Here is a 15,356-nt window from a genome sequence, read left to right on the forward strand (position 1 = left end):
TGCATGGGAACAGAAGGACAAGTCAAAGCCATCCTAATTACTGTACTGAGGAAACAACCGGCCTTGCCCTCGGATTCCAGGTAGCCCAGGGCTGTAGACTCTTCACTCTTATCTCTCTGGAAGACAAAGAAACTTGCAATTAAAGTTTTGAAATGCAAGCTTGTTTCTTCATTTTTCCCTTGGGCCGTATGTTTTCTTTTCAAGCAGCAGAGATAATAAATGCATTGTGAGGGGAGTAAGGCAGAGGGCTGAGTAAAAATCAACAGACTTTGACGGGCGCCTGAGTCAGTGCTGTGCGCTTTGTTTCCTTTAAGAAGCATATGCCATATCTGGGCCGGCGCGCGGTGCTCAAGCCTGTAATCCCAGCACTTTGGGGAGGCCGCGAGACGGGCGGATCACGAGGTCAGGAGAATCGAGAACCATCTGGCCTAACACTGGTGAAACCCCGTCCACTAAAAATGACAAAAACTACCGGCGCGAGGTGGCCGGGCGCCTGGTAGTCCCAGCTAACTCGGGAGCTGAGGCAGGAGAATGCGTAAACCCGGGAGGCGGAGCTTGCCAGTGACTTGAAGGATCCGGCCAACTGCACTGGCCAGCTCCTGGGCGACATACGAGCGAGGGACTTCCGTCTTCAAAAAAAAAAAAAAAAAAAAAAAAAAAAGAAAGCATATCTGGAATCAAGGTGGTCGGGGTTGGGGGGGAAATGCTGATGGGTCTAATAACAAGCAACTTTCAAGATGGTATATAAAGTCAATTGTGCAAAGCTTGCTAAATCAGAATGGTGACTATGTCAGGACTTCTAATCACAGTTACCCTATATTTTTAAGGCTTTTTTGTTTTTTAATCAAACCTGACCTAAGTTAGATTTTTTTTTTCTGCGCATACTATATATTCCAAAAAAAAGAACCTGTGACAAAATGGTTAAGATGGCAAATTTTTATGTTATGTGTATTTTATCACAGTTAATAATATGTTTTTAAAATCTAGTGGCAAAGGTGGTAATTCCTGACTGCTAATGAAAATAGCATGAAGTGCCTAGTATTTAAACCTTTATGGAGTAATGGCAATGTCCAATATGATCAATACCACACAATCCTGACAGTATGGCTATATATAAACTCACAATGTGTATAAATTAGTAATCAGTTATGTGACCTTATACCCTACCCACCTTGCACTGTGCTTAGTCACATGGGCTATCTTGCTGTTTCTCCATCAAGCCATGCACACTCCCTCCAAGGAAGGGCCTTGGCAAACATGTCCACGTGTAATCCTTCTCCTGGCATGTGCTGTAAATTTGGCTTGTCCCCTGGCTTTAAGCAGGACTTCACTCAAATGTCATCTTCTCAAAGAGGCTTCCTATAATCATACCATCACCTTACATAGATTGTTTCCTTTTTTTCATGACAATTGTTGCAACCAGATTTCCTTATCTGTTTACTTATAGTTGTTGTTCTCCCCTGGACTGTAAGCCAGGACTCTCTCGGTTGAGTATCTATCCCCTGTATCCAGAGGATCTGAAATTGTCCCTGGAGCATAGTATGTGTTCACTTAATTGAGGAATAAATGAATGTATATCTAATTGGTCGACTTTTAGGTTGTGAACTCAGTCAGTGTTGTCAGCAGCTAAACCAAATCCTGTGAACAGAACTAGGCAAAATTAAATTACCCTATAAAAACAGGCAAAGGACTTGAATAGACATTTCTCCAGGGAAGATACACAGGTGGCCAATAAGCACAAGAAAAGATGCTCCACATCATTAGTCAATAGGAAAATGCAAACTAGACCCACAAAGAGATACTGCTTCACACACATCAGGATGGCTATTATCTTAAAAACCAAAAACCAAACAAAACCAGAAAATAACATATGTTGTTGAAGAAGTGGAGAAGCTGGAACCCTCGTGCAGTGCTGGTGGGAATGTATAATGCTGCCGCCCCTGCAGGAAACAGTTGAGGGGTGGGTGCCTCGAAAAGCTAAACATAGAATTACCATAGGATTCCCAGGTATAGACCAAAAAGAACGGAAAACAGGGACTCAGATACTTGGGTGCCAGTGTTCACTGCAGGATTATTCACTGTAGCCAAAAGGCAGAAACAACGTAAGCGTCCATCAGTGGATGAATTGGATAAGCGAGATGCGGTCTATGCATGTGGGGGAATATTATCCAGCCGTATAAAGGAATGGCGTCCTGGTACATAATACAATATGGGGGAACCTTGGAGACATTATGCTAAGCGAAATTAGCCAGACACAAAGAGAAAAATACTGTGTGGTTCCACTTATATGAGATAAAGAGAGTGGTCAGACTCAGAGACAGACAGTAGAAAGGTGATTTCCAGGGACTTGAGGGAGGGGGAATGGAGAGTTACTAGTTAACGGTTACAGAGATTCTATTTGGGGTGATGAGAATGTTCTGGAAATAGATAGTGGCAATTGTTGCTACTTAATGCCACTGAATCATACTTTAAAATGATTAAAATGGCAAATTTTATATCTATTTTCCACAATAAAAAAGGTTAAATTGCCCCAAAGTTTTTTAAAAAGCATTCAGAGGACAGTCATAAAAAGAGCCAAATTCAGTGTTTGGCAGTGGGAGACAGCCCTTTCTTGCCTCCTGAAATGAGCTGCATTCCTGGCCTCCTGCAGATTTTGCCATCCAGAGTTGCCACTTTGCTGTCTGCTCCTGCCTGCGCTTTTCGTCTCCATCTCTGTTTCCTCCATGAGATCCTAGCCCAGGCTCTGTTCCTGTCTAAAATGAGTTTGCACCTTCTTGCGCTTTCTCATCCCAACAGTCTTTACAATATGTTTCATGGTGCTGCTAAAAAAAGACCCTCCCTTCCTTCTGCAACTCACTGACTAGCTGCCCTTTCCTGGAAGCCCTGAAGCAGCCCCCACCTTTTCCTTCTACTATCAGAACATACCTGCCCAGTCCCCAGGCTCTCCGCCTGCATCTGCCCGAGTCTCACATTTGCTCTGTCCTCTCCCTCCTCTCAAATCCTTCTGTCTCTGCCCCATAACCTCGCCCTCCCCAGCTTGTACACTTCCTCTTGGAAGTCCTTCCCTATCTCCGCCTGTTTCCCTGCCCATCCAAAGCCAAGGAAGACGTGGACACCAGTCGGAGTCCAGGGTTGCGTTTCTCCTTCCTCGTCCACAGTCAGGGAGGATCTTTCCAGTGCTTCAGTTCTGGCACTGCTGTGTGGGGCTCTGACTGGTCAGTTTTCATTCCTCTCTATATGTGGCTGTGTCCCTTTACTAAAAGCAGTGAGAGGGCAGAGATGGGTCCTGCCTTCAGTCCTGCAGCAAGCCAGGACCTCATGCAGGTATGGGAGAGAGCTCAGCGAAGATGCCTTTGACGACATGATGACAGCAGAGCTTCGTAAAGAGAATGATACTTCCCCCTGTTAAACTCTGACTACATCAAACTATATCTTTGGGAGAATAATAGTTTTTTGAGATAAAGGTGAATGACTCAGGCAAAGGAATGACTGGCCTCGCTCTTACCCGGTGATTAAATGAACTCAGCCCCTTTTGTGGGGAACAGTGTGTGTGTGGGGAGAGGACTGATTTGTATTTGTAATTTTCAGTGAGACCAGTAGGAGCTGACCAGCTGTGATTAGTCCCTTTAAGTTGGAGTTTTGAATACTTTTTATCACTAGATACACATTCATAAAATGCATTTTAGAATGTCCCAAATCCCTAGGCCCTGTAGTCCCAGCTACTCAGGGGGCTGGTATGGGAAGATGGCATGAGCCCAGGAGGATCACTTGAGTATGGGAAGATTGCTTGAACCCAGCAGGTCAAGGCTACAGTGAGCAGTGATCCCACCACTGCACTCTAACCTAGGTGATAGAATGAGAATCTGTCTCAGAAAAAAGTCCCAAATCCTTTATCAGTCGTTTTGGGTTTTTTGAAACAGGGTCTCGCTCTGTCACCCAGGCTGGAGTGCAGTGTTGCAATCACTGCTCACTGCAGCCTCAACCTCCTAGGCTCAAGCAATCCTCCTGCCTCAGCCTCCTGAATAGCTGGGACCACAGGCACACGCCACCACACCTGGATAATTTTTAAAGTTTTATAGAGACAGGGTCTCAAACTCCTGAGCTCAAGCAGTTCCTCCCACTTCTGCCTCCCAAAATGCTGGGATTACAGCCATGAGCCACTGTGCCAAACTTTTCTTTTTTAAATCAATTATAATATTGTTTGTGACAGTCATAATTTCTTCATGATCTTCTCCAATGAACTAGACACGTATTTTCATATTGTACAAATCATAAAATATATGAGCCTAACTTTTGGCAGCAGAATTTTTATTTCAAGAGCTATGTGTAAAATATATTTCTTAGAAATGAATTATATTTTAAACACTCAGGGCATTTTCTGTTAAACCCTGTGATTCTCTGTATCTACCTCTGTTATGACTTAGGCCATGTACCTGACTGATGTAACTTAGGACCTCCAAGTTTTTCATGTGTTCCATGATTGACAGGTTTCCCAGGTAGGGTGAACACACCCATGGGGTGTGCCAGGTGATCCAGCAAGGTGAACAGGGGATCCTAAAACACTGCCCCTTTATCCTCATGGTCTCTTTATAACATACCATCTTGGTAGGTGCCTATGCAATGTTGTTCTGAAGCTTGAAATGTGAAGTTCTGGTTTATACAAAAGAAACATGCCTGGTATTTTCTCTGTGAATCTGTGAGATTGAAATTCTATCTGCCGAGCTTATTTAAAATGAGAATGTCTTGAAGGGCATTCGATCATAATTCATTTATGTCCTAGTTAACAGAAATCACAGATATAATCTGGCAGCAGCTTTATCAGCAGACGGACTGAGTAAGCTGTGTCTGCCTTCACCCAAGTGTGGCTCGCAAAACTGACTGAACCCCCAGACAGAAAGGCACTGAAATGACTCGGGCCACTCATCGCCAATTTCACATTGATGCCTCAAGTTTCCAATCCCATGATAAAGGACTTCTTTTTGTGAAATCAAACATGCTTTTTTAAAGCATGCATTTTTTCCTAGTTGTCCTGCTAAAATACTCTGCTGTGCAGCTTTGGTTTGTCATAATTAGGTTAAAAGTGCACAAGGATGGTTTCTGCGGGAAGATTGTCAGGCCTTGAGAATTTGTCTCTGGGTACCCAGTTTATCTTTTCCATCATTTCCCCCCTTTCTAGTGACACCCTTTTCCTTCTCTCCCCTCAGGGAATGACTGGATGGAAGTTATGTATACTTTTACTAATTCTATTCAGCTGTGCCCATGAATACCCCTCCTGTACTGGATGCAGACCACTGCACTAGGGTGTGATACGATTACATCTCCCTTCTCCCAGCAGCCTACTATAAAGGTTTTCAGCTTTGAATTGAGGAGGCAGAAGCTTTGTGTTTGTGCAGTATGGCCACTTGCCAGTGCCACATCATGTTTAGAAATTCTCGCATCTGCCTCTCAGTGTTGCAGGATGGACACAGTTAATAGCGCTATTGTACGGGTGAGGAGACTCAGGCTGAGAATGGCTTTTTTTTTTTTTTTTTTTTTGGTCCTGAGATTTTAGAAACGTAGTCAGTTTTATTAAAGAAATATCAGGCATTCTTCTCTCCGGGTCAAACTGGAAGCCCAGTTTCGAGGGCTGCCTTGGGTAGAAAACTCCTGCCCTGAAGCCCACTCAGCTCTTGGGGGCTGCCTGGCCAGGCTACTTCTTACTCTTGTCACCAGTGCTCGAGGTACCTTGTCTCCTCCTCCAACCTGAGTTCTCCCGGCCCTTACCTCTGCTTTGCAAAAATTCCCATATTCAGATTGGGTGTGCTGTCTCACGCCTGTAATCCCAGCACTTTGGGAGGTTGAAGTGGGCAAATCTGTTGAGCTAAGGGGTTCAAGACCAGCCCAGGCAACATGGTGAAACCCCATGTCTACCAAAAAATACAAAAATTAGCCCGGCATGGTGGTGGGCACCTGTGGTCCCAGCTACTTGGGAGGCTGAGGTGGGAGAATCTCTTGAGCCTGGGAGGTCAAGGCTCCAGTGAGCTATGATCATGCCACTGCTCTCCAGCCTGGGTGACAGAGCAAGACTCTGTCTCAAAAAAAAAAAAAAAAATCCTATATTCTGTCATATCAGACTTTCTTTTCTTTGTCATTTAACTCTTTGAATAGGAATCCGCCCCATCTGGTCTCTGGGCCTCAGGTGATTCCTGCATCATTTCCACTCCTGGTTATGAATGTTTTGCTGAGAATCACCATGGTGGGACGTTTTCCTTACATTCACAGGCACAGGACTGTGCCATGATCCAGAATAGAGAGCTGGATAAAATAGAGATAAAGTTAGCTAGAGAAAGCAGCTAAAGAAGGGGCAGACCAGGAGGGACTGCCCAGAACATCTGAATTCAAAGGGTCTATATTTTGACTCATTAATGGAAATACTTGTGACCGGGAGAAAAACTGAGACCTTCTCGCTAGCCCGTTAGCCCAGCTGGCTGAGAAAAAAGACATTCAAAGAGACGGACAAGAACCAACAGCATATGTTTGTAGGTTACTCTGATGTATTAATATTACCTTTTGTATGTTTGTTGTTTATTTACTTCTAAAACAAAGTGCTTCAAAGAGAAATAATTCCTTAGGGTAAGACTGTCTTATTTAAAGAAGCTCTTTTAGTGTTTTGGGCACACAGGTCACTAGTAATTTATTTGTATTCTATTCTGGGTAGGATCAGTTTCAATAGTGATTTTCTTTAAGGATATTTTTTTCCGGGACAGCATGGCTGTTAAGTGAAGTGTTATTTTCACATTTAATCGTTTCTCTCTTAAGAAAAACCACATCTTTCGACTCTACTGTAACATTCAGAAATTTGATACCATCCTTACTGAAATTATAGCCAAATTCTGAAATATAGTCATGGATGATATTTTATAAAACAAAATCTATGGAAAATCCCTCATTTGTTCTTCTAGGTTACGTTCTTTTCATCTCAATTTGACAAGAGGGGCCAAGCCTCTTTCTGTATTGTTCGATGTCAACATGAATTTTCAGTGGAGCAAGAAAGTAATTTTAGTATCCATAATGACTTGCACGACAATTGGGTTAACAGCATGGAAAATAAATATTTAAGTCAACCTTCCCTGCAGGATTCTAAATACAGATCCGCTCGTCTCTGTGGCTCCACTGGCAGAAATGTTATGTTTCTTCAGCTTATGGTTTTTCAGAATTAGACTCAACATGGATTTGCATTGGGAAATAAATCCACATTGCTTTATAAAGGGATTTTTTAATTTCAAATTTATTATCTCCCTCCGCCCTCCCAAAGCCTTGCACAGACTGTGGACATGGTTATTCTAGAAGAGTCCATCAGCCGTTAAGATAAACACCAGCCTGTATGTCCTGAAACAAATGCGTAGAAGACACAAAAAGACACAAGAGAGCGAAGCAAGAGAAGTCAAATCATCTTGCTGTTTTAACTCCTTCTTTTAGACTTAGCAAGGAATTTGTAGGGGGAATTTGTATGTGCAGAGAATATTTACTATAAACAAACTCTAATGTTCCTTATTAATTCTGGTGAGTTCTGTCAGAATATAGGTTAGTTGATATAGATTCTGTGGACCAAAGAGAATATTTGTAGCTTATTGATTAAGAACTATACTCTATCAATACACAGCTGCTTTTCTAAACAAGACTTCTAAGAAGTCAAATTATATTCTGCAAAACACAAGAGCAACCTGATCCCAGCCAGCCTCCAAGGCTGCTGTGATGTAGAATAGGCCCTCGATTAGATCACAAGTTCATTCTCCTTTCACCTCCAAAAGGATGCACCCAAAAAAATGGCTGGTAACATGGGTTATCTATGGAGAAGAGTGACTGGGAGAGAGTGGGACAGAGTTTCCTAAACAAGCTGTTGTTCGTTTTGAATTTTGTATCATGGGACTATATTCCCTATGCAATAAATAAAAATTTTGAAGTGTTTATGCTTTATTTGCTTCATGAAGACAACTGCAATTCCAAAGTTGTTTTTGACTCTATCAGTCTTAAAGGTGAACTAGAAAAATCTCAGTAAATAAAAGCCTGTACATCTCAATTCAGTCATCAAAGGCTTTTCCTTGCTGCATCTTGGGGAAAAAGAGGCAACTGTAAGTGGCTGACAAAATCACTCTATTAACTGAAGATCTGGGGCCTTATGCCCAAATTCCCCCATTCCCTAGGAGATTCCTTAAGAACACTTAAGCAGGAACATGTTTTTATCAAATGATTGCTTTACTAGGGCTGCTACCAATAATAATAGCTACCACTTTGCAACCTTGGGGAGCTTGGTCTTGGAGGATAGAGTGTGGCTGAAGTTCTGGGCAGATGGAAGGGAAAGGCAGAAGCCCAGAGGGGCCACCGCCAAGAGGATCTGGAGCCATCTTCAGGCTCTTGCCAGCTGCTGGCTGGCAGGGCAGTTAGTGGTGAAATGGTAGACATCAGAACCAGAATACTGTAGGCAAAATGAGAGGTCAGACTAGGAGGGGGAGGGACACCTGTTCATTCATACACACACACAAATGACACCCAGAGGATGAACCTGACAGGCCATCCAGGAAGAGGGAGACTGCTATAAGGAAACAGATCCAGGGCAGTCTAACGGGCAAGCATGTGGGACTCGAGATAGAGTCTGGGTGTCAGGAGTCTGGCCTGCAGCATCGAGGGACAAGTCGGTCAGTCCTCAGGTGCCTGGCAGAGCAAGACAGGCTGGAGTGAAAGAAGCACTGGATTTCCTAAGAGTTACAAGCACGGGGCTGCAGTGCACAGTGCTCACCAGGCGGTTTGTTGCTGGAACTGGGGCATGAGATTAGAGTGAGACCAGCACAGGGCATGCTTTACAGGCTGTATGGGGAGGAAAAGGGTCCACAAGTGGAGGGAAAGAATGTTGGAAGCAGAGAGCCAGAAAGGAAGAGGAAAAGGGACAATAAAGGCATGCTTTGTCTTCGGCATGAACCAACAATCTAAAGAGTTTTCCAGATTTATTTACCTGCAAACCACATTCCCTTAAATATGTGTAGTTATGCTGCCTTTTAAGGTGTATGTATATTGCCATGTTGAAGGTTTGAAGGTATACTTCGAAGTATGTCATGTAACTAGAGAACAAAGTAGGTTTCTGCTTAAGCTGAACCCTAAATGAAATTAAAAGCATAACTTTCTGCCTCACCATAGCAATTTTCCCAGCAGCAAAATTTCTGCTGCTGCTTCAAAGATCTGTAATCCTATAGCTCTGTCAAGTAGACATGTCAGTTTTGGGGTGATGAAAATGTTCAGGAATTAGATAGCTGTGATGGTTGTTCAACCTTGCCAAAGTGCTAAAAACCACTGAACAGTAGGTATACTTTAAAAGGTTTAATTTTATGGTCCGTGAATTATACTTCAATTTTTTGGAGGGGGAAGAAAAGAGTCACATTCAGGTGAAAAGTCATAGTGAGGTAGAAGCTTAGGAGAGAGAAATGGATTTTGTATCTTTGAAAATCAATTAAAAGTTAGGACAGCTGGTCATTTGTGGAAGCAGTGACTTCCCTGTTTCTTTGAAGAGGTGCAAAGCTCCTGGGTTGGAGGATAGGTGGGTTGAATGAATCACAGCCATACTCCTAAACATGGAGTGAATTGTCTACATGTTCAGGTCAGATATACTCAACAGGCACCAGGGCTTGGAGCCCGGGACACAGCCTGTGACATCTCGACAGTGCCCCTAAGCAGCTACTTCAGGGATATCCCATTTATCAAATTCCCCTAAAAAGCACCTTTCTGTGTCTATAACACAAAGTATGTGCTCATTTTACTGAGTCTGTGGCTGCCCCCTTAAGGGATCAGAAGCAATTAATACGCTTTGTCATCTGAAATATAGTCCAACTTTGTATTTATCCTGTTTGCCCTTGTCATCAGCATTGCAACAATGCTCACGAATCCTTAGGCTCAGATGAATCCTCCTTTTTGACCCAGTTTGCGTGGCTGCATCAGTTTTACCACTTTGCCTCTTTTTTTGCACGTACATTACACACAGAGGGAGACAGAGAAGGGTGGCATCTGAAACAGAGAAAAACACCTCGAAAAACACCTCAGAAGGGAGAGGTATGGTGGTTTCTTGTAAGCAATTCTTCCTCAGTCCGCTGGGCTCAGCGCAGCTTCCCCAAGACTCTGTCACCCAGTGAATACATGGGGAGCCTCCGATTGTGTTATCCGGTGTCCACGGGGAGTGTTAGCAGGGCCCAGGAAGCAAGTCCAAGTACAGCCTTCCTGGCATACATCACCCCAATAACACACTGGGACCTTCTCATCGACCTCAGGCTCCTCATAAGCCCTTTGCTGGCTAGGGTGAGGTCAGAAAAGTCCGTGATGCCTGTGTGCCTCACACCCACTGGGCTTTCCTGGGTTTGGTGCTTTCTTCATAAAGCTGCCTTCTATAATGGAGCTGTTCTGAGGACACATGGCTTCTTCCAAGCCATGTTATCTCTGTGCCCTCCATCCGAGCACTTTAATGTGCAGATGAAGCCCTGCCCTGACTGCCTTTGTGACACTGGGCTCCAGCTGGACTGAAGGTCTCCTATTGCCACCCAAGAGCTGTTTCAGGCCTCATTGCCCCTGTTCGAACTGTTCATATTGTCCAAAGTCTTCCTACTTCCTCCCGCTACCTCCACCTGCCAGTTTCTGTTTCCTGGTCTGGCTGATTTCTATTTACCTTGGAAGACTGATTACTTACCACCTCCCTTAGGAAGCCTTCCTGGCCGCTTCTGCTTCCTTCCCACCACTGCTGAGGTAGGGCCCATCTGGTACGTGTTTCATTCCACTCTAAGACCCTTGAGGGGAAGGTCTGTGACCCTGTATTCGAGGATGCAGCAGGGAACTTGCATGAATTTCAAGTGTGGCATGCATACGTGGATGTCTGTTCAGCTAAGCCCGACTCTTCGGTTTCTGACATGACTGCTTCTCAACAGGAGTGTTTGTTTTTTGCTCACACCAAGACTGCTGATCAGGAAAAGAGCTTTTCTGTGGCAAACTGATAAGAATCTCTGGGTGATTACAGGCGCCTGGGCTGCTTTGTTTTCTTTTGTGTTACTCAGACGGGCAGATTCAGAAATTGGTATTTGTCTTAGAATCATACCCTTTTGAACCAGAAGGGAACCAGAGGCTGAGGAAGCTTAAATAGCTCCCTCAGTCCTTCAGGCAACAGGTAGTGAGGGTGGAGCCCAGAAAGCCCCTACAACACCTTACTTTCCCGGCTTTTTAAAATTCTCTGAGTGTTTAACATGTTAAAAGGTAAGTGTAATCCCAGCATTTTGGGAGGCTGAGGTGGGTGGATCACCTGAGGTCAGGAGTTCAAGGGGCCCACATGGTGAAACCCCATCTCTACTAAAAATACGAAAATTAGCTGGTGCATGGCTATAGTCCCAGCTACGTGGGAGGCCGAGGCAGGAGAATTGCCTGAACCTGGGAAGCAGAGGTTGCAGTGCGGTGAGGTTGTGCCATTGCACTCCAGCCTGGGCAATAGAGCAAGACTCTGTCTAAAACAAAAAAACAAAACAAAAACAAAAAACAAACAAACAAACAAAAACCTGTGATCTCAACTCTCAGCTACTCAGGAGGCAAAAGTAGGAGAATCGCTTGAACCCAGGAGGTAGAGGTTGTGGTGAACTGAGATCAAGCCATTGCACTCCAGCCTGGGCAACAAGAGCAAAACTCCATCTCAAAAAAAAAAAGTAATTTGGTGATTCACTTTTTGTTTTATCTAGTTTTATCCAGAAAGAGCTGTGTGGACTCTCTGCCTGACCTCAGTGTTCTTTTCAGGTGGCTCTGCAGATCGCTCCTCCATGTACCAGTGAGAGGCATTATGAGCATCTGGGACGGTGCTGTAACAAATGTGAACCAGGTACGGCTGCTTCTGAGCCACCCTGCATTGCCCCTCAAAAGTGGGTGAGGCTTTCGTTGTTATTTTTTCTTGCTGCCAGATGAAACAAGAAATTGGATAGACGCATTATGGTAGTGGCAGGTGGTAATGTCTGTCACTCTGAAGACAAAAATCTTTCTCTCAATAGAGAGAGATTTGAAGGGATTTTAAAATCCCTTTAAAAAAAAAAACAAAACAACTTTAAAGCTGTTGCTTAATTTGGGCTGAAACACAATTTTCTAAAACACTGTTTCTTGAGATGGCAAGAAGTTTTTAAAAACTAATATTTTAGCACTTTATGATTCAAACTCTCAAAATGTGAAATGCAGCTCTTATTTAAAATTGTTTTCACGGAAATTTTATTTTGGAATAACCATACTGGAATTGTTGCTGCTAAAAATTGCCTAAACCCTTGTCGTACCTTTTTCCGTATACCTGTTGAGGAGCAGAAGGTGGACTGGCTACCACCTACCCCAAGTCGCTCTGCCAGAAGTGTGGTTGAGTGTCTCTGCAGCCCCAGTGAAAGCCACAATCCACGGGGCCTGCACTCCCATCATGCTGGGGAGGGGAAGGTGGGTTGCCTTATAACAAGATATTTTGGATATTTCAGCTACAGTTATTTCTTGGATGTGCAGAACCAAGATCCAGTGATTGTCAAGTGTGTGTTGGATAGGTGGGTGGGGCACAGCGTGACACTTGGTCAAACAAAGCTAACCATGAGCCGGTAGTAAGTGTAGAAGAAGTTAACAAAAAGAAGCTAATGAGAAGTTGCCTATCCAGATGGAAGGCAGAGGGAAGAGGGGATGGGTGGTGCGGTTTCTCTTGCCTACCCCCCTTATTCCCTGAGTGGGCTCCGGGGAATCTTTCAAGTTCTGCGGCCCAGTTTAAAATCATCATTCTATTCCTTTTTTTTTTTTTTTCCCTTTTTCTTTTTGAGACAGTGTCTTGCTCTGTTGCCCAGGCTGGAGTGCAGTGGCATGATTTCAGCTCACTGCAACCTCCGTCTCCCAGAGGTTGAGGCAGCAGCAATTCTCCTGCCTCAGCCACCCAAGTAGCTGGGACTACAGTCACCTGCCACCATGCCCAGCTGATTTTTGTATTTTCAGTAGAGACGAGGTTTCACCATGTTGGCCAGGCTAGTCTCAAATTTCTGGTCTCAGGTGATCCGCCTCCCAAAGTGCTGGGATTACAGGTGTGAGCCACCGTGCCTGGCCCATCATTCTGTTCCTTAGCAGACTTTTTGGGTGCAGAGGGTGGTTGGCTTTTTACTTAAGAAGAATTAAGAGACTGCTGTGACCACAAGCTCAGCAGACCCAGGTGGGGTTATTTCAGCCAGCTGAGTGGCCCAAGGAGCCCAGGGTGCTGCAGTCACTGTGCACTGTGGCCTTTTCTCCTGTGTCATGTCATCTTTGGGGGGTGTCCTGGGATCATGGGCACCAATGATTACTGGTCCCATAGATGGGTGCGATTTTTGTTGCTGTTTTGCTTTGTGTTGCTGTTATGGTTTAGTTTTTTGATGGTTGTATTTTTCCCCTTCATTTTTTAAAGGAAAGTACCTGTCTTCTAAATGCACTACTACCTCTGACAGTGTATGTCTGCCCTGTGGCCCGGATGAATACTTGGATACCTGGAATGAAGAAGATAAATGCTTGCTGCATAAAGTTTGTGATACAGGTGAGCCTGTTGTGTCAGTGTGAAGTGTAGAAACCTCAGACCTCTTTTTCTATAGAAACATTTTTAGAGGCAACCGATAATGTTTCATTTCAGGAACATGGAAGGAAGTTGTGACTACAGATCCCAAGAAAGATGCGTTTTAAATCCCCAAAGCCTGTGTTAAAATTCTTCATTTAGAACATTTGTTCTGGAATATATTTATGTTGCCATTTAATCATGGGACACATCGTAGACTTGACATAATGTTTCCATAATGTTCCCACCTATTTTGTGTGGTTTAATCCTCCTCCAAACCCTGTAGGTAGCCATACTTACTCTTTTATTTTATTTATTTATTTATTTATTTATTTGAGACAGAGTCTTGCTCTGTCGCCCAGGCTGGAGTGCAGTGGCGCAATCTCAGCTCACTGCAAGCTCCGCCTCCCAGGTTCACGCCATTCTCCTGCCTCAGCCTCCTGAGTAGCTGGGACTACAGGCGCCCCCCACCATGCCCGGCTAATTTTTTGTGCTTTTAGTAGAGACGGGTTTCACTGTGTTAGCCAGGGATGGTCTCAATATCCTGACCTCATGATGCGCCTGCCTTGGCCTCCCAAAGTGCTGGGATTACAGGCGTGAGCCACCGCGCCCAGCCTATCCCCTTTAAAGATTGAGAAACAGATTCAGAGAGGTTGAATAACTTCTCCAAGGTTAACACATGTGAAGCAGGACTCAAAACCAGGTCTACTCTTTACCTTTTTCCTAAACTATAAATATTTTATTAACACAGTTTCATCTCCTTACCAGACTGCCTTAAGTTTTTTGCCTGGAATGTTTTTTAAAGTATAGTTTATTTGAAGGAATCAGGAGCAAAATATGTCTCTTAATTCTCTTAAGAGACAGAGGTTCCTTTCTCTCTCTTCTTTCCTTTTTCCATTGAGCTCATTTGTTGAAGAAGCCATGATGTTAGTCACGTGGAGATTCCACAGGCCAGATTGTGTTGGTTGCATTCCCTTGGTATCATTTAATGTATTCTTCTGTCCCTTATATTTCTCTTCTTTTCTTTTCTTTTCTTTTTTTTTTTTTTTTTTTTTTTTTTTTTTTTTGAGATAGAATCTTTCTCTGTCAACCAGGCTGGAGTGCAGTGGCACAATCTCGGCTCACTGCAACCATCCCCTCCCGGATTTAAGCTATTCTCCCACCTCAGCCTCCCCAGTAGCTGGGACTACAGGCATGTGCCACCATGCCTGGCTAATTTTTGTATTTTTAGTAGAGAGGAGGTTTTGCTGTGTTGGCCAGGCTGGTCTCAAACTCCTGACCTCAAGTGATGCATCCGCCTCGGCCTCCCAAAGTGCTGGGATTACAGACCTGACCCGTTCTTATAAATTGGTTGTTAGATCAATGTCTTATAAATTGGTTGTTAGATCTAGAAGGCCAGTCAGATTCTGCTTTGTTTTATGTTTTGTTTGTGGCAAACTTCATATATAATATAGTTTATACATAGCCGGGCGTGGTGGCTCACGCCTGTAATCCCAGCACTTTGGGAGGCCAAGGCAGGTGGATCACGAGGTCAGGGGATCGAGACCATCCTGGCTAACACAGTGAAACCCCGTCTCTACTAAAAATATAAAAAAAAATTAGCTGGGAGTGGTGGCGGGCGCCTGTAGTCCCAGCTACTCTGGAGGCTGAGGCGGGAGAATGGTGTGAACCCGGGAGGCAGAGCTTGCAGTGAGCCGAGATCGCACCACTGCACTCCAGCCTGGGGGTCAGAGTGAGACTCCGTCTCAAAAAAAAAAAAAAAAAAAAGCCAAAAGGG

General features: G+C 44.1%; 1 protein-coding gene across 1 annotated transcript in view; it reads left to right on the top strand.

Moving 5' to 3' along the window:
- TNFRSF11A (TNF receptor superfamily member 11a) overlaps positions 1 to 15,356 on the top strand; it is a 62,558-nt gene that overhangs the window by 11,873 nt on the left and 35,329 nt on the right. Inside the window, exons 3-4 of the mRNA XM_017867120.1 lie at positions 11,791 to 11,872; positions 13,439 to 13,564. Coding sequence (XP_017722609.1) covers positions 11,791 to 11,872; positions 13,439 to 13,564 — 208 coding nt within the window. The remainder of the gene's footprint in view (positions 1 to 11,790; positions 11,873 to 13,438; positions 13,565 to 15,356) is intronic.

The sequence above is a fragment of the Rhinopithecus bieti genome, unplaced genomic scaffold, assembly GCF_001698545.2.
Source record: "Rhinopithecus bieti isolate Rb0 unplaced genomic scaffold, ASM169854v2 scaffold_2554, whole genome shotgun sequence".
Lineage (NCBI taxonomy): Eukaryota > Metazoa > Chordata > Mammalia > Primates > Cercopithecidae > Rhinopithecus > Rhinopithecus bieti.